This window comes from Thamnophis elegans, chromosome 3 (genome assembly GCF_009769535.1).
Source record: "Thamnophis elegans isolate rThaEle1 chromosome 3, rThaEle1.pri, whole genome shotgun sequence".
Classification (NCBI taxonomy): Eukaryota; Metazoa; Chordata; class Lepidosauria; order Squamata; family Colubridae; genus Thamnophis; species Thamnophis elegans.
The window spans coordinates 125,734,338-125,759,829 of record NC_045543.1 but is presented as its reverse complement, the minus strand read 5'-3'; the positions used below and the strand labels follow the sequence as shown (position 1 = coordinate 125,759,829).

The 25,492-nt window shown below is 39.6% G+C and overlaps 1 protein-coding gene across 1 annotated transcript in view; it reads right to left on the bottom strand.

Moving 5' to 3' along the window:
- Window positions 1–22,827: 22,827 nt before the first annotated feature.
- Window positions 22,828–25,492, bottom strand: part of FGF10 (fibroblast growth factor 10) — an 88,086-nt gene continuing 85,421 nt past the window's right edge. Inside the window, exon 4 of the mRNA XM_032212750.1 lies at window positions 22,828–25,072. Coding sequence (XP_032068641.1) covers window positions 24,854–25,072 — 219 coding nt within the window. The 3' untranslated portion in view covers window positions 22,828–24,853. The remainder of the gene's footprint in view (window positions 25,073–25,492) is intronic.

Below are 25,492 nucleotides of genomic sequence, written 5' to 3'. Positions count from 1 at the left end.
TCTATAAATGATCTCTGCATTAAATTCAGTTCAATTAAGACTTGCTTTTTAAATATGAAGTTATTTTTGTCACTGATGCCAAAACTATCAGTTTAGTCTCCTATTTTCTAGAGAAAGAATTATGCATGATTTCTAATAGGATACATAAAGCACCTTCAAAGATGTTATCATATATAAAGTCAACTCCATATCCTGCTATAGGGATACAGAATTTTTTTCTTAATCACTGCACCCAGACAGCTGCTGGAGGGGGAGGAGAGTTCAAAAAGTCCAAAAGGCAACTGTGATGATATATATCACATGCATGTACAAAGAACAGAGCTTTGATCATGTGTTCAAGGCTACCATGTTGACATTTGGCCTATTTACTTCAACCTATGGATACCATAGGATGGTTTTCCCAGTTGCAATGTATGCCTGTGAAAGTTGGACCATAAGGAAGGCTGAGTGCCAAATAATTGAAACATTTGAACCATGGTGCTTAAGAAGACTCCTGCGAGTCCATTGGACTGCAAAATGATCAAACTGGTCAGTCCTGGAGGAGATCAACCCTGACTGCCCTTTAGAAGGCCAGATCCTGAAGATGAAACTCAAATACGTGGGCCACCTAACGAGAAGGAAGGACTCACTGGAGAAAAGCCTAATGCTGGGAACAATTGAGGGCAAAAGAAGAAGGGGACGATAGAGAATGAGGTAGGATGGAGTCATTGAAGCAGTCGGCAAGACCTTAAATGAAGTCTGGGGGATGGTAGAGGACAGGAAGGCCTGGAGGAATATTGTTCATGGTGTTGCGATAGCTCGGACACAACTTTACAACTAACAACAACATGGATACCATGGTTGAGAATGTGTTGTTTAAAAAAATTTAAGCACATATTAATTGCCATTTGGGGTGGTAATTATTGAAGGTCCCCTAGACCTCTTCAACCAAATAATTCAGGATGAAGAAAACTGAATGAAGTGTGCAGACCTTTAAAAGATTTTTTTTTTCCAGATTAGGTGAATGGTAACAACATAGTGTTTAATGTGTTCCTATATTTAAGAGATGTATGTGATGGTGAGATCAAAATTAAAGGAGAGTGACAGAAGTGAGGGAGGGGACAGATCCCAAAATAAGTGAAATAAATATTTTTTCTTTTACTTTCAGGAAGTCACTTTCAGACACCCTACAGACGTGTGGACTTCAATTCATTAAATGCTCAACAATGGAGTTAGATATTTCAAGGACATCAATGTTGAGAATTGTGGCCCAGTAATGCCCCAACCCTATTTATGAGAGAATTGAATGCCTAACAAAAATGGGATCTACCATATTTTTCACAGTATAAGACTCACCCTTTTCCCTCAAAAAAAGAGAGTGAAAATCTGAGTGTGTCTTATGCACGGAATACAGCATTTTTGGCCTCCTGAAACCCCACCCACTTTGCAAAAATGGCCATGTATAGCCTTTAGGAGGCTTCCAGATTGCTCCTGGGGGACTGAGAGGGCAAGAATGACCAAAAGACGGGCTGTTTGTTGCTTGTTTTTGGCCTACAAGCTCTCAAAGGCTATGCATTGCCCTTTTTAGACAAAAAATGGGCCCATTTTCACGAAAAAGGGGTCTTTTTGGGAGGGCTGCAGAGTGCAAAAACTTTTTTTTGATTTGCCTCTTCAAAATCTTGGTGTGTCATATACTCTGGTGCGTCTTATACTCAGAAAAATATGGTAAGTTACAGGAGAACCACATTCCCCCGAAAAACTACCTAACAATAAGAACAATACTAAAACTAATTACCTGGAGAAGTGGAAACTTGAATCTTTCAAGTAGAGGCTCAATTTACTGGAGATATTTTAATTTGGATTCCTCACTTGACCCAGGAATTGGACTCAATAGCCTCTGGTCCTGGAAGAAATTCTATGCTGAAGTCTGTTTTGCAATTTCTCAAATATTTTCTTTTCCTGGCAATGAGATTTCTGTTTTTATATCTACTTCTCAAGATCACTGAGAATGTCTTTCTAATTTTTTCTGATGATGTTTTGAGCTTTCTTTATGGCCTGAGGTCTCAGAGGACATGTTACCTCTGGAGTTCTTATTTTCTATTACAACCATTTTCATCCTTCAGAGGCCTCCCCATCTATCCATATGAAATGTGGATTTTCATTCCCTAAAAGGCAAGCAAAGGCCATGAATATGGTGGAATTCGGGAAGTTGGCCACATACCTGGAAGGCATACAGATCAAAGACAGCTGGGTTCTGTTCACTTTCTGTAATTATGTTTTGGACAAGGAAATTTTCTGATACTGTTAGACCTCAGTGGGGTCTCTTGTCAGGTGGATGACCTTTGGTAGCATGAAAGTTATAGTGTAATCTTTACATACATTCCATGAACTCAATACTTTGCACATGAGAAACATAAAATTTCTTTCCTGGATGCATATGTTTAGATAAAGAGAATCCATGCTTTTCGGTATATTCTCCCTCCCTCCCTCTCTCTCTCATCTCTCTCGTCTCTCGTCTCTCTCTCTCATCTGTCTGTCTGTCTGTCTGTCTGTCTATCTATCTATCTATCTATCTATCTATCTATCTATCTATCTATCATCTATCTATCTATCTATCTATCTATCTATCTATCTATCTATCATCTATCTATCTATCATCTATCTATCTATCATTTACCTACATACCTATCAATCTACCTATAGACCTACCAATTGACCAATTGACCGGTTAGTCTGTTGTCTGTCTGTCTGTCTGTCTGTCCGTCCGTCCGTCCGTCTGTCCGTCCGTCCGTCCGTCCGTCCGTCCATCCATCCATCCATCCATCCATCCATCCATCCATCCATCTATCTATCTATCTATCTATCTATCTATCTATCTATCTATCTATCCACCCTCTCTGTCTCTGTCTCTCTCTCCATCCATCTATCTATCCCCCCTCATTCTGTCTCTGTCTCTGTCTATACATACATACATACATACATACATACATACATACATACATACATACATACATACAACCTACCTACCTACCTACCTACCTACCTACCTACCTACCTACCTACCTACCTATCATCTAATGTTATATCTATCTTCCCTCTAAATGGTCCCAGCTGATGTGTTTTCCAAAGTTATATCTTAACTCTCATTCTGATCCCTCCCAGAAAAAGTGTTTTTCTTTTCTGTCCTTTAATCAGGGCTCTTGAAAAATTAATATCTCCTAATCTTCCTTTTAAATTAATGTGAAGTTGCCTTGTCTGCTAGGTTTCCAGAGGACTCATTATGGGTGTGGTCCAGATGTTGGAATATAACTTATAACCCCAACTATGTTGGCTGGGGATTATGTGAAGTGTAGTCTGCCATTTCTGGTCTGTGTCGAGTTCTGCAAAGCTGCTTTCTGCTGTTATGAAGACTTGACGGAGGGCGGAGGGAAGTTGTATCTCATTCAATTCTACCTAGGTGGCAAGAAATCTGTTATGTATTTTATGCTCAATAAAAAAAAAGCAAACCTCACAAGATTTCTATTTATTACACAAGGACTGCCATCTGTCCTCTATTTAATTAGGGCTGCACTAGTTGTATGATGGAGTATTAAATGTGATCTGGCTCAGCTTAAAAAAATTCTTTGTATTTACACAAAGCAGAGCAATGTTGCTGGAGAAATGTTAACAACATAGAGAAACTGGGAAGGCCTCAAACAAACAAAGACAACATCAATAATTAAAACCAAATAGTTTGATGCATGTAGCGGAGAGGAGAAGCAGTGTAGATAGCACAGAATTTTGACCCATTCTAAAACTTGGTGAACTTTAACAAGAATAGCAGGGGATATGGAAGTATCGGGAATGTTAACTCTTAATTCCCTTCTCACAATTCTGAGTTTTAGCCATGAGGTAAGAAAACTGTGTTCCAATTATGCTTCATACACACTTTAGTAATCCACCGGTTTTCTGGTCAAACTCTCTAGTAAACACTACCCCATATTTATCTTTAAAAAAACTTTTGAAGTTATAACTTCAGCATTCATGCATTGACTTTGTTTTTATCTTACTTTTCAGACTTTTATTTTGTCTCAAAGAAAAGAGGAGATAGTTTTTCAGAGTTGGAAAGCAGTGATGAGCAATATGCAGGCAATTAAATGCAGTTAGGTTGGACTGATATTCTCTTCTTGGCACTCTGGCCCAAATTGAAATTGTGGCTGTTGTTCGTTTGGCTGATGGAGGAAGCCAGAATTAATGATGTGCTGAAAAATCTGCTTTACAGTTCCTCAAATATTTCTTTTCCTAGGAAAGACACTTCTGTTTTTCTATCTTAGCCTTAGGATGTTTTAAAAAAAATATTCCCTTCAAATCTACCTTGGTGGTGTTTTGATTTTTTTTTCTTGGAAGGGTTAGAAGCTATAACTGCTGCTGATTTCTGTATTATCCCTTTCCTTCACACTGTAAATTTACTCGGCCCAAAGAGAATGATAAGAGGTCCTTCACAATTTCTCCTTTTATGGAGATTACAGTGTATGACCTGGGGAGGAGATCAGAATAGGTTGCTATTCAGCTCTCCAGGATCAAGTTTTATTTATTATTATTTATTAAGAAAATTTATATGGTTGCCTAACTTACTCTCAGTGATTCTGAGTTGCTTTAAGAGGATAAAACCCCACTACAAAAGCCAACAATGCATCACCCCCTGGTGACAACAAACAGATGGCCCACTTGATGGGCTCCATAACACTCTGGGGTTCAAGGTAGGATTCAATTTTTTTACTACCGGTTCTGTGGGTGTGGTTTTGTGGGTGTGGTGTGGCTTTGTGGGTGTGGCTTTGTGGGTGTGGCAGGGGAAGGTTACTGCAAAATCCCCATTCCTTCCCCACCCCACTAACCTGCTTTCCAGCTCTCTTCTCCTGTTCAGGGCAACAAAAGAAGATCAGCTGGGAGACAGTGGGACCGGCACAGCCTATTTGCCAATTCTCTGAACTACTCAAAATTTCCACTACCGGTCTCCAGAACCTGTCAGAACTGGCTGAATACCTCCTCTGTCTGGGTTCCCCATGCCCATTGGCAGAACCACGTTTATAGGAACTTGTGAAAGAGTGTCATAGAGGGGACCAATCTTGTCTTAGAAGGGTGATATTTCACAGGAAGGGAGCCACTACAGAGAAGGCCCTTCTTCTTGGCCCTACTAGATGGCCCCCTTAGGAAAAGGGACTTGTAGCATTCCTTGCCTCCCCGTTTTGGTTGGTTGGGTAGATACAAATGGGGAAAGATGGGGAAAGCCATGTATGTCTTTGGCAACTAACACCTTGAATTGTACCCAGAAGCAAATTGGCAGCCAATGTAGCTTTTGCAAGATAGCTGACCCGTGTGCAAAATATAGGCTAGCACAAAACCAACTGGACTGCTGCTTTCTGAACCAAAAAAACCCACATATTTTTCAAAGGCAGCTGCATGTAGAGCACATTGCAATGGACAAGATGAGAGGTGACCAGGACATGGGTAACTGTGAGCAGGGATTGTTGGTCCAGGAAAGGGTGTAACTGATGCACAACTCACCATTGTGCAATGATCTTCCTGCCCACAACTGCCACCTGCTTCTCGAGGAGATAACTATGAGTGGATGCTGAGGGAACTTTCTGGGAGGTAAGAGTGAAACAAATTCTTTATAGACTCCTCCTTTGTCCAACTGAAGGAGCCATGGGATGGAAATCAAAGTACTCTGTATTCTGTGTATGAGGTGCATGTTCCCGAGAGAATCTAACCTGAAGAAAGAAAAATGTAGCAGAAAAATATTTTGCAGAAATTGACATATAATCCTAGCTAGTTTTGTCTTACTGGGGTGGTGTGGGGAGGGGAATTCAAGATTATGTGGCCTATGCATATGTTCCAGGGAAGAAAGTCAGCAAGAAGTTACATTAGGTAAGCTATTTGTCAGATACATAGTCGGAAGAGAACTAAACAAAGAAGGGACACAGAAGAAACCTTTACCTCTCTTTCCATACCATAGTTCCTTATGGGAATCTAAAGAGATCAGGTGGACCCAGTTTGTATTTCCAAGTTCATATCCTTTGCCACACACTTTCAAGGATTCTTGATCTTAGGTCTTTGATTAAGCTATTAGTAACTGTTGAATAGGCCAATAGTTTTAGAGTGTTGAATATGCAAATAACTGGGGGGAAGGAGTGTTGAATACGCCAGCAACAGGCTATGCTGCGCCATGATTGGCTGGGACGCAGCATAGCCTGATTGGTTGGTCATTTGACAGTTAATGACAGTTACTGTCGGGAGAGTATAAATACCCTGTCCGTTTGCAGGGAAATTGAATCGCTGTCATCTTGTACTTAATAAAGATCTTGCTCTCTGTTCCATGGCTCCTGCGTCTTCCCTCACTACACAAAAGTAACAGAATCTGATGCTTTTCGGAGTTCAGCTACTTCTAAGGAGTCCTCAGAAATAAAGTAATAAATCCCAAGGATAGGAATTGAATCCAATTTCCTGCTTTTGTAGGAGTGCATTCTTCACAGATAACTGTCTAACCCCTTCTTTAACAGTAAAGGAAATCTACTACCTTTGATAATTAGGGCAGACAGTTCCACTGAAGAGCTGTGGATTGTATTTCGAGTAGAAAATCTGTATCTGCCGAATGAGAGACTCAGAGTAATGCAACCAAGGAAAAGCAATGGAGCAGTTTTCCTTGGTTACATTAACACCAGCCTGAAGATGGCGAGTGAGACCTCGCTGAAACATTGCCAAGACGATCTCAATCTTACATGGGAAAAGACCCGAATACAACAAGATCAGCATACTTACACCCGTGAAAATCTACGAAAACAAATATCTTACCTCTATGGGGAGGAAACCTTCCTGCTCACCAGGACCTACGAGAAACTTAAAGTCCGAAGAGCCACCATCTTATGTGACCTCACATTCCTATGCAACTGCCAAGACAAAAGCCTGATCCCCACATGCTTCCAACTAAAATTCTATTCTAAAACCTCAGCCACCGAAAGGATCCTGAAAAGAACTAGAATTGGAATTGGAATTTATTGCACTTATATGCCGCCCTTTTCCCTGGAGGGGACTCAGGGCGGCTCACAATCCAAGTCAGGGAAGGGGATACAGATAAGGGATAAAAAGACAAACAAAACAATACACAATTTAAAAGCCACAACAATCATACCATTCGAGGGTATACCATACCATTCGAGGGGGGGGGCAAAATCTCTTTAGCCCCAGGCCTGTCGGAACAGCCAGGTTTTAAGGGCTTTGCGGAAGGCCTGGAGGGTGGTGAGGGTTCGAATCTCCATGGGGAGCTCGTTCCAGAGGGTCGGAGCAGCCACAGAGAAGGCTCTCCTCATTAACCCTGAATTAACCCTAATCAGAAACGAACTCCACAGGAAAAGATTCCTACTAGACCAAACCAACTGGGACCTACTCACTCTTCACCTCAAACTCGGCAACAAAATCTACCCAGCACTCTGGGACAAATCCAAACAACTAGCCCTCTAGAGAGCCGAAACAGAAACCTCTTACGACAGACACACACACCAACAAACTCCACAGACTAGAAAAACAACAGAAGCCCAACCCCCCTCCACAGCAACTCATGAAACGAACAGTATACACCTTATCAGACAGAACCCTCACCACAGCTGAAACCAATGTCCTTCCAGAGGATTCAACTTTGCAGTCGCCCCTAAATGCATCCCCACTGAAGACATCATATGCGGAGTTGAAGCTACACTCACCAAAATCAACCCAGATGAAGCCAATAAAATCAGACTTGCAGTCACCAACGGCCTTTGCTCCAGTAATCTACCCAGAAGCAACTTACAGCAAGAAGAAGAAATAGCACTCACCAACCTGAGGAAAGACAACAACATAATCATTCTCCCAGCAGACAAAGGTAATGCCACAGTGGTGATGAACATGTCTGACTACCAAGCCAAACTATCCAACCTATTCCAAGACCCTGCTTACAAACCTCTAAACGCAGACCCCTCCATCTACCTGGATAAAACCACCAAATCCAAAATAAAAGCCTCTCCCATCAGTGAAGAGATCCAGCAAAGAATCATCCCAGAGAGAAATTTTCCAGATGCGCCAAACTCTATGACCTCCCCATGATACACAAAGAAGGAACACCACTCAGACCCATAGTCAGCTCAATAGGCTCACCTCTGCAGAATCTTGCCAAATTCCTCGCCAAACAACTCAAACCCTAAGCAGAATCCATCACCTCACATGTACAAAACTGACTCCACTTCACAGAAACAATAAAGAAATAAAACCTACAACCCAGCGACCTACTCGTGAGCTTCAATGTCATATCTCTCTTCACCCAAGTGCCTATAAAAGAAGCCTTGACAGCTATCCAGAACAAACACAACCCCACTAAACACATCCTGGACCTGACCAACCACTGGCTAACCAACACATACGTCATCCATAATGGACAAAGATACAAACAAATAGAAGGAACACCCATGGGATCACCCCTCTCACCCATCATCGCAAACCTATACATGGAACATTTTGAAACTAACGCCATAGATAAATCTGAACACAAACCCAAACTCTGGCTTAGATATGCTGATGACACTTTCATGATTTGGCCACACGGGAAAGAAAAACTGGACAACTTCCTCACACATCTAACAGCCTACACCCCAAAATACAATTCACTATGGAAATAGAAGCAAACAACCTACTTCCCTTTCTGGACGTCCTAATCTACAAAAAAACCCAATGGCTCCATAGGACACACCATCTACCGGGAAAAAATACACACCAACTGCTACTTAAATGCACAATCCCATCACCACCCTGCACAGATCAACTCTTTAGCCAAGACCCTCATCTCCAGAACAAAACGCTTAGCCATCAAAGATCATCTGAAAACTGAATTACACACTCTCACAAATGTATTAATCTCCAACGGATTCCAAAGAAAAACAATTACTAACCTAATCCAAAAGGAGACTCCCCCCCAAAACCGAGACACAGAACAGGACAACGACATTGCCCTCCTCCCTTACATCGAAGGCACCACAGATAAAATCAGCAAAATTCTCCACAAACACAATATCAAGGCAGCCTTCAACACTGACCAAAAAATAGCCAACATCTTAAGAAACCCCAAAGACAAAATCCAGCTAGAAAACAAAGGTGTCTACGAAATACCATGCAAAATCTGCCCTGCAACATACATAGGGTAAACGAACAGGAGAATAAATGCACGCATCACAGAACACAAGAACTCAGTAAGAAAAAAAGAAAAAAAAACTTCCTCCCTTGTCCAGCTCCTTAAAGCTACAGGACATGAAATTAATTTTGAAGGAACCAGGTTAATCTCCAAAACATTTCAACAAGAAAATAATTATGGAAGCTATTGAAATAGAGAAACACCCCCACAACATGAATAAACATGACAATACCTCCTGCCTACCAGACATCTGGAAACCAGGCCTAGTCAATAAATGAGTCCCACCCATCACCCAGGCTGTTAAAACACAAAACAACAATGGACACACAGCCAGCACCAATCAGCACCAATCTACCAATCATGATACAACCACACAGCCAATCAATCCACTTACTGAAACAAAGCCAGCACTCCACACGCCCCCACCAAGATTTATAGAAAGACAGCAGCTCCGACCATGCTTTAAGCCGAAAACACGAGCCTGAAGATGGCGAGTGAGACCTCGCCAAAACGTTGCCAAGACAATCTCAGTACACACACACACACACACACACACACACAAACATTATATATACAAATGATATATAATTTGTGTTGATAAATAAATAAAGGGAGACTAGTATAGATCTACTGTATTTCAAGCTATTTAGCTCTCATCAGCTAGCCATAGCCTTACTGGGATTTGAACCTGGGCTGTATGCTCCTTCCCATATTTGGGCATCCCAGGTGCTTTGACATAACACACACACGGCAAATATCATTCACTAATCATGAAATCTCCAGAACTGTAAAGCCTACAAACTTGAAATTTGCCATGTACATTCCTCTTGGCTTCTAGGTGCTCCCTAAGAAATGATTTTTTGAAATGACCATCAGATCATTAGTATTTCTTATACAGTAATTAATACGCTTTGATGCTAAGGAGTTCTACTCCCTCTCTCCCGCTGAAAAGAACTCTGTTTCAACTGCCAGTTGCCTCACATTCCATTACTTTAGTTCAAACTGGCAAACGTTTACTCCTTCACTCAGGAGTGGTTTGGGGCTCCTTATAGTACTAAACATCAGTACCTCACCAAAATGTCTACACCTTACACTATGGAACTTCTTCCAGTGGGAGCGATATTCCCTTATATGTTTCAATCACCAACCACCACTAAGCCAACAGATTGTGAACCAAATTTCTCCTGCATAGCCCGATCACATAGTTTTGTCATGAAACACGGGTATCCAGCTAGTCTCTTATAATTGTGTTGATAGTGTATTTTATGTCAGAAGTGTAGACTTCATTAGGATGGGACTGTAGCTTTATACAGTAGCAACAGAAGGTCTTGGGTTCAGTCTCGAGGTTTTTTTTCTGAATTCCAGAAGCAACGCCTCCCCAACCTCCCCATCTCCACAAACCCCTGTAAATCCCCTTGAACATAACTGATTGTGAGTTGCTTTCGTTCCTTTTAAGTTGCTAAAACCATAGCTGCTTAAGTTTCCCAAGCTTTCAGTTCTCTAAGTACTTTTGTACACTTAATTCTGGGAGACTGGAAGGCTCAAGAGATTTGTAATGGGATATAGCACACTTCCTCTCTGAAGTTGCTGCCTTCTATTTGACCCCATGTTGGTAATGATAAAAACTATTATCAATAATGACTGTATAGCCATTTTTACACGGGACTACATGCTCGGTGGTCTTAGTCTTATTCCCTATAGACAGGTAGCCTACTTCATATCATATCATAAAATAGACACAACTATTGAAATTGACTGGTAGTCTCAACAGATGTTGAGGGATACAAAGGCATAGAATCTAATTTTTCTTCTTTGCCATCCTTCCAGTGAGGAATAAACTGCCACTAGCTTTATTTATCGAGAAGCATAGAGAAGCTGCTGTCCTCCACTGAAAATCATTCTTTGATATAAATGGCAACTCCGTTGTTGTGCTGAAATCTACATATAGTAGAGGGTTCTCAAAATAATAATGAAAAACCCAGGGGTGAAATCCAGAAGGTTCTGACAGGTTCTGGAGAACTGGTAGTGGAAATTTTGAGTAGTTCGGAGAACCAGCAAATGCCACCTCTGGCTGGCCCCAGAGTGGGATGGGAATGGAGATTTTGCAGTATCCTTCCCTTGCCATGGCCACCAAGCCACGCCCACCAAGCCACACCATGCCCACCAAGCCACGCCCACAGAATTAGTAGTAAAACCTTTTAAATTTCACTACTGAAAAATACCCACCACCACTCTGTGGAAAAAAAAACTCCTTTTATGGGGTGGGGAAGAAAGAAGACTTTAATTTTATATTTAAGCTGTTTAAGAGTTTATTTGGTGGTATCTGAACTTGTTATATCCATCTTGATGATACCTCCTAGTTGCTGTACTTCTCAACTGAAGAAGCCAAATGGGAAGAATTTGTTACCTTACCTTGACTCACATTATTGAAAAAGACTTGGTAGAACAACAAGAACAAGAAATTTAATGATTTTACAAATATATACCTGTAGAAGATCAACTCATTAAAAAAAAACAACAGAAGAAATTCTGCAACCTGTTTGGTGAATATAATATGTGAGCGGCAAGAAGAAAGATCAGAATTCTATTAGAATTTTACCAAATTATTTGGGAAAGAGATCTTGAGATTATATTTCCTAAATAATCTATGGAAAGATGAATGGGTCATTTTTCCTTAAAATGGGAATTGTCCTTTTTTTAAAAAAATGTATAAAGTAGAAGAGATATCTTGTCTAATATTATTTATCTTTCAAAACATCTTTAAAAAATGTATAAAGTAGGAGATATATCTTTTCTAATATTATTTATCTTTCAAAATAGATAAAGTACTCTGCCATCTGATTGTTCCACTATATATTAGGAAAGATAGACAGATAATTGGCAAACAAAGATAAAATTGATTGAAGTTTGACAAGATGGATCAGTAAATGCAATCTCCAAATTGACCCAATCAAGTTTGATGGTATTTGTTCAGAGTTTGTTTCTTTTTTCTCTCTAGGTAGGAAACACAGACAGGGAAACTCTCCTACCAAAATGAGCACTAGTAAAAAAAAATGAAAAGCAGGAAATGCCACAATTGAAATGGAAGTTAATGAAGAGAACTGCAAAAGAACTAAACCCACCCAGCCTCTGTCTGAGAAACCATTGGCAAAACTATCACATACTGTATATACTCGAGTATAAGCCTAGTTTTTCAGCCCACTTTTTGGGCTGAAAAAGCCGCCTCGGCTTATACTCGAGTCAGTGAAAAATTTGCCCGAAATGGAGGAGAAAAAGGGGCGGGGCCATGCCGCTGGGTGACACTCGTGAATGGCCCAGTGCCCCTGTGAGTTTCCCCTCCCTCTGTGTCAGTTTGCCGCGCAGCGCGCACCGCACCATCCCCCCTCCTCACGTTCTAATGTAATGCAGGGCTGTCTTACGATTCCCCTTCCTCCCCCTCCTGCCGCTCTGCAACGATGTCCCACCTCCTCCTTGTTATGGCAAGCAGCCACATAGCGATGTCCCACCTCCTCTGGTACAGTGATCCAATGATAGGAATCACTGTGCCGTGTGTCATAGGAGGCGGGACATCGCTCCCGCGGCTGCACGGGACATCATCATCACAGCGGGACATCAGCATCATGAGGTGAGTGAAGTATTTCATTGAATACACCGCTAGTTTACTGTTTTTCTTTGAAATAAATATTCAAAAACATTATTGGTATCTATTTTTATTTTTGAAATTTACCGGTAGCTGCTGCATTTCCCACCCTAGGCTTATACTCGAGTCAATAACTTTTCCAGTTTTTTGTGGTAAAATTAGGTGCCTCGGCTTATATTCGGGTCGGCCTATACTCGAGTATATACGGTATTCCATTTTTGATCAAACATTCTAATGTCACGGCAAGAGATGTCAAACAAGTCAAAATCAAATCAGTACAAAAAAACTGAATAAGTAGACAGCAAAAATCGTATTTTCTAACTGGAACAGTTAGAAAATAATAAAGTGTTCTTTGTCTTAGTGATTGTGTTTCACCTTGAGCGTCTTTTCAAGATAACTGTCAGATATGAGTCATACTTAATAAGCGTGCCAAAGATCTTGTCTCAGTGGAGAAATAAGGCACCGTGAAAGATTTAACATCTTACCTTCTACTGCATGAGCTCTTTCTTACAAACATCTGGTTCGTTTATTATTTCATAGCCTCTGAACCTAGTGCATGACATACTAAAATGTAACATTTTGCCCCTTTTCCTACTCATGGGATTCAAATTTAACAAGAATCCATTTATAATGTAATACAAAAGACTGAAGTTAAATTCCTTGGAAATAGGTTTGTAGAGAGGATGAATAAAACTAAGAGACAAATCCTCTAAGTAGTTTGTGGGGAAATAAATCTGCATTTTTATCATCTGAGGAGCATCAGTTTGTCTGCAAATGTAGGGTTTCTTTTTTTTTTTTCAAAGAATTTTTTTTTATTCTCTTGCATATAATTTTAAGTAAACATTCACATAATTGTTATTCTTCTTTTCATTTATCATTCTTATACATTTATTATTTCACTTAATAAGTTATAATGTACATCTTGGGTTGCTTTATTTACCATCCCTTCCTTCTTTTGTAACACCGCCTTGTTTCCCCTTTCTTTTCTCCCTTCCTCCCTTCTCTACTTCCTTCCTCCTCTCCTTCCCCTTCCTTCTTCCCTTGCCTTTCTCCCGTTCCCGCTCTTCCTCTTTCCCTTTCTACCCTCTCTTGTCCTCTTTCTCTCCCTTCCATCCTCTTCTCCTTACCTCTTTCTTCTTTCCTCCATCTTCCTTTCATTCCCTCCTCCTTTCTCCCTTTCTTTTTCTATTATTGTTGGTGTATATTTCAAAAGTCAGTTTACGTTTCCTTGGGATGGTATTTCCGCCAACCCAAATATAATTTAGTATCATTTCTTATTCTCTTACCTTGCTGGTCTACCTTAGTTATGTTTCCCCCTTTTATATCTCATTTTTGAATATATACTTATATATTTAATATTTTCTTTTCTGTTTTCCCTTTCTTTCCCACTTTTCCATTTAATAGTGCATCATCTGGGTACTTTATTTTCTCCCTACTTTCTTTTCTAGCTTGCTTTCTCTAACCAATCATAAAATCTTCCCCACGTCTTGAAGTACTCCAATTCCTCTTTATCCTTTATTTTTATTGTCAACCTATTCATCTCTGCACAATCTATATCTTTTTTATTGTCTCTTCATCTGTTGGTAGCTTATTCAATTTTTAATTTTGGGCGAATACGATTCTTGCTTCTGTAGTTACATGTATAATCAAATAAGTATCCTCTTTCTTGAATTTCTCTGGGATAATATAGTATTTCTGGTCTGAATTCTATTTCTTCTTGTAACATTTTCTTTAACCATGCTCTTATTTTAGTCCAATATTTCTTTGCTTCTGCACATGTCCACCACATATGATACTATGAACCTATTGCTTGTTGACATTTCCAACATTTCCCTGACTTGTCTTTAAATATCTTTGCTAATTTTCCCAGTGACTTGTGTCATCTGTAAAACATTTTGTATAAGTTTTCTTTGTAAACTGTTGACATGGTTAATTTATAATTCATTTCCTATAGTTGTTGCCACTTTTCCAGTTCAATCATATGGCCAACATTCTTTGCCCAAGTTAACATTGTATCTTTAACCACTTCTTCTTCTAATATAGTTCTTAATAGGTAGCTATATAGTTCCTTGATTATTCTTTCTTCGGTTCTCATAAGTATCTTATCCAACTCCGAACTTCCTAGATTAAAACCATACTCCCTTTTATCTTTTTCATATCTTGATTGTATTTGCAGTTGTGAAAACCAACCTATGTCAATCCCTTGTTTTTCTAATTCTTGCGAGTGTAGGGTTTCTAACACTAAATTAGGACAGTACAGTAAGCAATCTATGTTTAAATCTTCAAAATCATGTGACAAAGCTATATCTTATCATTGGTATCCATTACAATGGGTGGAGAACCAATAGAAAATTGTCAGGATTTTGGCCTGCCTCTTGTTTGAAACTAATGAACTCAAAAACACAACATGATAGGCTTTTAGCCAGCTCATTAAACTCTAACTTTTGGCCAAAGAAGAGTACAGAAAGAATCCCATCCGCAAGAACCAATGAAGTCTTATTTCACCAAGGATAGATAAGGATGGAGGAGATAATACTCTTAAGATTAGGCTGATTTACTAATCAATCAGGGGAACCAGAAGGCCTGTTCTTGATAAACTCAGTTGACTTTGGAGGAAAGTTGTATTTGGTTTATTTGTATGTATTTGTATTTGGTTTATTTGTATGCCGCCCTTCTCCAGGAGGGACTCAGGGCGGCGAACAACTCAAAGTTCAGTCAATGATTGATCCCATAGTTTCCCAGTTAAGAAGATAGAGGAACACCTGACTCAATCCAGTTTACTCAGTCCCAATATGGTGTGGATCAGAGCTCATCTATCTGTGGCTCTCTCTGTTTTATGAATGTCAGTTTCCAATACCCTTTTTCAAAATGCTACTAATTGAAGTTCAACAGAAGCTGGAAAGCCATGGATTCTTTGGTCTAGACATTTTGAGGCCATTTGATTAGCAATTTTTTAATGGATTTCATTTATTGAAGTTATTGTGGGGTGGGACACATTGGAACAGCTCCTGTGCTATACCGACACGCACACATGGACACAATTACTTTTCTCTGCTTCATTTCTCACACCCAGTTGAGCCATGTTTATCCTGCTCTTTCTTACAGACAGCACTAATGTGATCATCAGTGAGCTGCTTTATATACTATTTCATATCATCCGTATAGGAAGGAAGCAAAGGCGGATGTCCAAGCAGTGTCCTATTGGACATTTTTCAAGGTTCTCTATCTGTGCAAAGACTTTCCAGGATATTAAAGTGTAGCACCTTCGTAGACGGAAGAAAGAGTTCCATTGTTGGGTGGGAATATGTTCTTTTCATCCCTATGTTTCTCAGTGCAAACTGACATTTGATTGATGCACAGTGAATCTTGCCGAGGTGGTGCAGTAGTTAGGGTGCAGCACTGCAGGCCACTTCAGCTGACTGTTATCTGCAGTTCAGCGGTTCTAATCTCATCGGCTCAAGGTTGACTCAGCCTTCCATCCTTCTGAGGTGGGTGAAATGAGGACCCAGACTGTGGGGGCAATATGCTGACTCTGTAAACCGCTTAGAGAGGGCTGAAAGCCCTATGAAGCGGTATATAAGTCTAACTGCAATTGCTTCTAAGGGAACCAAGAAACTCCTTCTTTTGCACTTGAGCACATTATTTGTTTCTCATGTGTAGTTGAAAGGTTCTATACTTTAGAATCTCAGTGTTTCATAATGTAACCAGACTATTGCATTGTGGAAAGATTGATATTTGAATAGGTCTATACATTTAATTGTATATATTCATAATGGGAATGCTTCTCCAAAGTATTGCATTGAGAAGAAAAATGCTATTGATCATTTCAAATCCTTTTAAAACTAGCAAATACTTATATCTTCATCTGCAGAACTTTATGGAAGTATTTTAATATCAAGATGTATTACTATTAGTCTTCTCATCCTTCTTATTAACTATCTCCTTTCTACTTATGACTATAAACTTGTCGCTTGTATCTTTATGATTCATATTGTTTTATTTAGTTTCCTAGTATGATTTTGATTGCTTATTTAGTATCCTATGCCTATCGCTTATGATTCATGATGAATGTATTTATGATTACTGCGATCATGATTATCACTTTTTTACATCCACTGAGAGCTTATGCACCAAAAACAAATTCCTTGTGTGCCCAAAGAGCCTACATGCCCAGAATCATAGCTGATTCACATGCGACAGCTGAATTATATCAATGTGTTACCCAGTTTGACTTCTTCTACAGCAAGGCATCAAACTGGCAGCCCACAGGCCAGATGTGTCACACACAGCTCATGCCACCCCAACTCTGCAAATGGGAAAAAATGTCATGAAACATCACATGATGGCAACATGCCATGTTCTAGAGATTCTTAACCTTAGCAACTTTAAGATGTGTGGGCTTTAATTCTCAGTATTCCATACATGCTGCCTCCCCTGGACTCCGGAGGCCTTCCAGGAGGCCCATTTCCCCCCTTCTGAGCCTCCGTGCGGATCCTGCATTTACCTCACATCCAAAATGGGCCACATGGAGACTCTTGGGAGGGATGGAATGGGCAGGGCCATCCAGGGGTGGGATGTGGAGGTTCTCCAAACTGGCCATAACGTTAGCTGCTTATGACCATTATTCACATCTATTACCATTGCAGCACCACATGATATACATCTGGATGCTTGATAATTGGTTCATCTTTGTGACGCTTGCAGTGTTCCATGGTCATGTGATGCCCTTTTGACAAGCAAGGTAAATGGAAAGGCAGATTCACTTAATAATAATGTTGCTAATTTAACAACTACCGTGATTCATTAACAAGAAAAATGGGGCAAAACTCACTTAACAAATTTCTCATTTAGCAACACAAATTTTGAGCTCAATTGTGATTGTAAGTTGAAGAGTACCTATTTGGTGAAAAAAAAGGCAGCCTTATTTATGTCCATCTGTCAGGTGAAGTGTAGAAAGTAGATATAGACGAATACAATTTGTTGGTGGTAATAACACAGCCAGGTTTTGTGATTTGATTTTTTTTTTAAGTTACATGGAAGCTATCAAATTTTTCTACACAATTTCAGTTTAATTTTTTTTAAGGAATCATTTATCACTTTATATTTTGAGGATAATTGAACAAAGAAGAAATCATTCTTTAGTCTCAGAAGTGTAGTTATTTTTAAACTTTTATTATTTAAATATACTGTACATGTTCAACCTATTTTTAAAAAACAACAATAACCACAAAACACACATACCGTGCACATCCTTAAAAAAAAATTACGATCAGATTGTCTCAGGTTTATGATGGATTCAGAAAAACACTCTGCATCTACCCATAAACTCTCTAGCACAAATCCCTTTAAAATGAGTCATATCAGTGCTTGGATTTGTTTCAAACAATATTTCACATTGAGAAGTTCCTTGTACATGCGCTCAATATTGGGACAATATTACTCTGGAAAATTGCAGCAAAGATCTGCACATTAACTTTGCAGGATTTTTAAATTTCTTATTTTAAAAAAGCTCAGCCATCAGTGAAATAGCTATGAACGTCTGCTTGAGAGGTCTTCAAAAACCTATCTAAGGCCAGGTCTGAATACATTTAGTCATTTCTTGTTAGTTTCCCCCCCCCCACCCTAAAAATTACCTTATTTTCATCCTTTTCAATTATTTTACCTGTTCAAAAGAAGGATGGCTCCCAAGCTCTAAAAATCTGCTTCTGTTAATGTATTGTATTTTCAGCACATGTAATTCTCATTTTAGAGGCAAATGATTTAACAGAGAGAGAGGGGGGGAAAATCTTATCCTTTCAGGAAAATAGATCAATAGCTCAATTTATTAGGGAATTTGTTACATTCTGCACAGTAAAAGCAAATTTAAACCAGGAAAAAAATTGATTCTTTTTCCTTCTCTAATAAACATCAAAGACATTTGGAAAGAAAAGTATAGACATTTTTTACAAGGAGAGCAACATTGTTAACCTCCCACTTTGTATATCTTTACATCTGTTCACCTTAACTTTTATGTTTTATTAATAAATATTTTTATACCCAATCTGTATTTTTCCACAAGAAGCTTTCTACAAATTTTTGAAGTCCTGTAATTATGAATGTTTACACGTCTTCCCTTCCCCAAGACCCCAAACCAATGCTTGTTTGTACCACATCGACTCTTCTGGAGAGTGGTCATCCAATCCTCTATTTGTCAACCAAACATTTATTTTTTGTTGTGGGTGGTCCACCATGCCTTGTCAGTTGCAATTATCACTTTGAAAACAAAACAAAACAACAAAGGTAACACAAGGAAAGCTTTTTTCCCTAATAGTGCAAGCCTTTCATTATGCAGCCAACATAAGTGACCATCATGATTTCCAAATCGAACAGTTGGTAGTTTTGCAGAGAGTAAAGCATTTTTTTTTGTTCAACCACAAGACAAAAATATTTTAGCCCAGCCTTTCCCAGTCTGGTGCAACTCTGTTTTCTGGGAGCTGCACTTCACTATATCAGGCAAGAAAAGGGGACTTGTGCCAAATACTGTTTTGCCCACGTGACTCAAAGCAGAAGTCAGTCGGCAACGTCTAGTGAAAGCAGGGGGGCAGCTGCGCAAGACAATTATTCCACCATCTCATGTTTCGGGGGGGGGGGGCGCTTGCATAAGGGAACACCCAGGAAAAGCATTTTGTATTTAAGGCTAAGCAACTGCAGTCTGAATATTTTGCAAGGCCAAATACATCCTATGATAGGTGTCAGGTCTAAGTAAGGATGACTGGCATAGGGAACTCTCCCCCTCCTCCCCACAATGATCTCTAGGTAGATTGACTTCAATTTTGAGACTTCCCAGCCACAAACAGGCTGGTGGAGAATCCTGGGAGTTGAAATCCACCTTTCCAGAATGCACTTAGATTGAGGAAAGCTGGCAAAGGGGCTGCACAGAATAATTTAAATATAATCCTTCAAATAATATTGAATCACAGATAAAAGGCGAGGTTGAGATGAGAATATGATACAGTACAGGCACTGCCATGCACATATGCAAGGAAGTTAAGTTGGACTGTGTTTTATCTTTATTACATTATATCTTGTATTTGTTACTGATGAATTTTCCTTGTTCTACAGGTGGTAGACTATTTGTAGACTTACTGACCATTTGAAATTCTGATGCATCTAACGGGGGATACTTATTGGATATGAAATTCTGACAGTTGTCCCTTCACCCCACCCACCTCAGTCATGTGACCTCACTATGGGCATTTGCCAACCAGGCCTGTTTGCAGTCGCATCACTGCATTTTACAATGTTTTTGCAGAAACTAGCATTTGTTTCCATTTTTTGGCAAAACCACGGCCATGGCAACTGTAGCGTTCACTTAACAACCACAGATTTGCTTAATGTGAATAGGTATTCTTCCGTAAGAAAGGTAATAAAATCAGGTCAGTCTCATTTTATGACCATCACGAGTTACATTCATGAAGGGCAGGCTCCATTATAGTCAAGGATTACCTGAACAAACTTTTTACCAATCTATATTACACTCTGGAATAGTTTCCCTACTGGACAGTTTTAGTTGATTTTTTTAGTGAATTGGGAGAATGGAAAAAGAGTACAATAAAAATCACCAACATGATCAACACTGCACAATTATGCATTATTTCGAAAAGGACCCTATTTGTAAAGCATCTGTACCAAACTACTATTTCCAAACATTTAAAACCCATTCTTTTTGTGAGAAAAAATACTAAATAAAAATAACCTGCAGTATCAATATACTTAGCCCCTTAAAGTATTTTGAGTATTAATATTCATTAAACAACAAACTACATTTGCTCTTCACTATAGACACTGCAAAGAAGACATAAGCATTTCTTCATTTATTTAGTGGGATACACTGTGAAGAGGGTGCTACGTGCTGGTTGGATGTACAGTTTCTACTTAACTTGTTCTAACAAAATGAATCTTGTTATGGTTATATTGATCCATAGTTCTCTAATGTTAAAGAGAAAAAAAATAAAACAAAAAAATAAAACTCATATAATTCTTTTTTCAGACTGAAAGAAGTTGATATGATGTTTAACTGAAGACTGCATTATTCAGTGTAAGCTAAGAAAAAGAACCCCCCATTAAAATTATGCCCAATATTACACTTTGGAGCAGGGGTGTCAAACTTGATTTCATTGAGGGCCACCTCAGGGTTGTGTTTGGCCTCAGGGTGACAGGGTGGGCGTGGCCAGCTTGACGTCACTCGTGTCAGAGGTGCTGGTGGTGGCCCAAGCACTTTGCCAGCAAAAACAGGCTCCTGAGCTCTGTTTTCAGCTGCAACTGTCTCCTGCAACCCTCCTTCCAGAGAAAATGGAGCTCCATTTTCACTGGCAGAGGCACTGCAGGCCAGTCCTTTGCTGTTTCTAGGCCAGGCCTGCAGGGCAGATCTAATCCCCGGGCCTTGAGTTTGACACCCCTGCTTTAGAGCCATTGCTTATATTTGGATAGACGAAGAAAGATGTTGCTTGTAGATCGGCTCTTAAGAGTTATATACACATAAGAAAAATAGTGGCTGCAATCCTCAAATAATTTATACCAGATCCATTCTCATCAATATAGTTAGACTAGGCTAAAATGGCCAGGAATGGCTGTATGATCATCAAAGTCCATTTCGGACCTTAAATATTCACCCCAAGATGACAAGGCATTTCTTTCCCTCTGGGACTCACACTGACAAGGGATCACATTGTGGAGCCTTTTCTAGATCGTGCACCCTTAATCCACAGGAGTTGGAACTAGGATTACCTATTTGAATATATAATACACACAATCTTAGCCTCTAAACATTAAAGTAGGAATGACCAATTTCTTAGCTTAGCAATGTTTAATTTTTTCCCTAGTGGCCAAGGGATGTAGTGGGTGGGCCAAGACTGGAATGATGTCACAGAAGAATTGGAGCAAGAGTTGGGCTTCTCTTTTGTTTTCGAAATCTCTTCTCCCACTTTTATTGGTGGCCCATGGCTGAGAGTCAATGTAGCAGGATAGTGGTGGGTTCCGTCAAGCACTACTGCTGGTTCTCTTGTGGGCATGTGCATGCTAGGGACGTGCAGTCACTAGAGGCAAGGGAGGCGGGGCCTCACCAGTCTCCTCAGGGAAAGGAAAGGATTTTAAATAATTTTCTTAAAATAATTAAAGCCAGGGTAGTTGCTACCAGATTTCAAGTCACAGTGGCTTGCTGTCTGCTCTCAGTATTAACTAGGAGGAGGCCAGAGAACTAGGGGCCTCTTTTGCATAAGGATTTTTTCCCCTTTTAAGAGTTAAGTAAGGTTAACAAGCGAAGAATTTCTTATGCAAATGAGGCACGTATTCTCTCGCCTCATGTAGAGGCTTTTTAGAGTTTTCTGGGAGTGACTAGCTCAGTCTGACTTCAGAGCTCTGGCTTTTCAAGAGGAAAGGGCGGGGCAGGGAAAAGCAGAGTTGAAATCGTCTCTGAAACAGCTGGAAAAGGTGCGTGTGTGGGGAGGGGGGAGGAATTCAAAAAGTTTGATCGGAAGGCAACAGGGAAAGGTGGGGGTATGGCAGAGGAGCTGCTTTCAAGCCTTTGGAAAATATATCCAATTCAACTTCTGTGTTTGTGTTTGAGAGTGAGTGAATGAGAGAAGGATCGAAGTTCTCTGTGTGCGTGTGTCTGTTTGAGAGAGGGGGAGGGAGGGAGAGAGGGAGGAAGGAGGGGGAGGGAGAAGAAAAAGAACGGGAAAACTTATTTTGCAAGGGGGAAAAATGCTGTCGCTTTAAATTGGAACTGAGCATGCCTGGCTGTGGAATTCTGGGAGTTGAAGTTCACAAGTCTAAAAACAGCCTCACCGGGGCTAAAGCTGAGCGCACGTCACTGGTGCATGCACAATGTAATAAAAATTGTTCTGCCCATGCACAGAAGCTAAAAACAAGATAGCTGCCCAGAGAACTGGTTTGGGGGCATGGCAGGCCTGGGTCGCTGCCAGTTCCAGTGACCCAGGCCGCCAAACTGCTACCGGTTTAGCCAAACCGGTAGGAATCCACCATTGGGTGGTGGTAAGTACAAGGCAATTGTTTGGTATTTTCTCCCTAAGAAGCTTCAGAAATTGTACAGAAGGAACATGGAGCATAGGAATATGTGATTCGTGGATTAGCCACCCCTGTATTAAAAATTAACAGCAAGTAATGACCAAAATAAAAAAGGGAACAGCCACTTATTTGGTCAATATAATCCCAATATTTTTCTACCCGCCTTTCTACCAGGTTTTCAGCACCATCAATTGAGATGCTACTTCTCAAACTTTTTAACCAAGGCTCCCAGGGATACAACTGACAATCAGCACACCTACGTAAAGGTGAACGCTCACATCTGATGTTCAGCCAATTCTTTATCTTCAATTAAAGGGTTATTCTCATTTGTAATGCTAAGATTTTAGTAGAACCAAATACAGACATCTTAAACTGACATGCTCGAGAACACTGGGCAGCTTTCAACACTACACAGGAGATAGCACATGGTTCTAGTCATTGCATGAAAGTGTACATTTTCTGCAGAGATAAAAGGAGTTTAGTCTTAATCTTCAGGGGTTTGTGGAATAGGCTTTTGCACTGGGTTTGATAGTGTTAAATACAATGCAATTTCCTTTCCCTTCTGCAACTCCTATGCAATATTTGAAACTATCCTGAATTGAATTTTATTTAGATCAAGATGTGATTTTCAACACCATGTATTTCAGGGCTGTTTTCTGAAACAGACTACAGTCAAAGGAATGGCTTTTTCTATTTACTTTTTCGGGTGTGATGATGTAAATGAATAGCTGCTCAGATGTTATCAGTTCAATATACTTAATTCAATGACTTTCTGAAAAGAAATTGCATTAGTATAAATACCTTTTCTCATCCTCAGCAATGTTAAGATTCGAATTCTGGGAATTAAAGTCCACACATTTTAAAGCAGCTGATTTTTTTTTAAAAAAGCCACTGGTATAACATGTGGACACCTATAGTTATGACTGTTTTTTTTAAAGAAAAGATAATTATTCTGATTCAATTTCAATACTTTTGGGGTCAGGCATTAAATGACATTTGAATATCTAAATAAATTCTGCCCACTTCAAAACAGTAGCAAAACTCTGTAGATGATCTTATATAGGAAGTTTTGGATCTGTAAGGAGAGCAGTAATCAAAGATGTTGATAAAATGCACACAGATCCGGTTGCCATTTCCATTCGTTTCTGATCCTATCAATTTTAAGTGCAAATCTTAAAAGACAAGTTTCAAGAGGAGGGGGGGAAAGGGGGGGACACAACTGAACACAATCTACAATCCCATGTTTTTCTTTTGTGTTGTTCTTCCTGTATTTATGGAAATTTGGGCAAGGTTTCAAGGTTTGACTTTGTCAATCTTGCAAAGAATATAGACAGCAGGAAAAGAACCATTATGCGAGAGGAAGCAACTAAGAAAATCCTTCAAACAATCAAAAAAAAAGAGAAGAAAGATATTTAACATCCTATTAAATAAATAACTTAGGGAGAAATACAAAGGCATGGCGTTAGCATACAAAGAGATGGGGAATCATACTATTTATTTTGTTAGAACAACTTTAATATGCTTATATTTCTTAATCCTATTCATCTTTTCCATATGAGACCGTTCCAAAATCTTTTCTTCTTTCTGCATATGACCCATGCGCTTACAGTCAATGCTTAACTGTTCATTGGATCATTAAGCTTGAATGAAGTTCTTTTGATTTGAGTTAGTATTCCATAAATAACTTTCCCCAACATCACCCCATACATCGTCTCATATCCTTTCAGTTCTACCGGCAAGATAAAAAAATAATAATCATAATTCTCTTGCGTTGGAAAAAGCTCTGATCCCATTTGATCCAGCTTGTGTTTTGATTATAGCATATGACACATAGCTAATTAGAGGTACTTCATAATGCAACAGAGAGTAGAAAACCTTTTCCCCTTTTCCGTCAAACAGACATCTGCTCTGTTTTTGCCTTTGCCTTTTGAGAGGAGTACAAGGTATTCCTGACAAAATCTTTGGTTCAGCTGCAATCAGTAGAAGAAGTCCTTCATCTGTGGGTCAACTAACATGGGAAGAAAATGAGCAGTAGTGTTTTTCCGCCTGGTTCTCTGTCCTTTCCTTGTCCCGCCTTTCCCATTCAAAGCCACAAACATTTGCTTTCCATTATTTTTCCAGGAGAATGAGGCATACGTATTGTATCCATTTTCTTCTATCCTCTCCTTTAGCTTGCAATCGTTGTTAAACTCTTTCTGTATGAAAAGAAAAAAACAAAACACAGAGAGACAAAAATACAGAAATATCAGAAGGTGAGGAGATGAAGACCACTAAGTACAATCGAAAGAAGGAGATAATTTTGGGGTATGTTTAGAACTGATTTTTATACATATGGTGACTATTCTTTCTGTAGGGTTGTGTCCCTCCATGCACCATCAAGGCTTGAACCACGGGATAGATGCCAAAAGCACAGAGAGCTAGTGATGGTCATCAAAGTACCCAAGCAAACATTTATTTTATGGCCCAACATGCTTCAGACCTAAAGGTCAAATATCCTGTTTGCCAGAGTGGTCATTGCCCAAAAATGGTAAGTTTCTTTTGCCTCTGAAAAGGGATCTTCAGACCCAACTGTCAAAGCTCACAATAAATATTTCTTCTCCCTTGTTTGTATCATT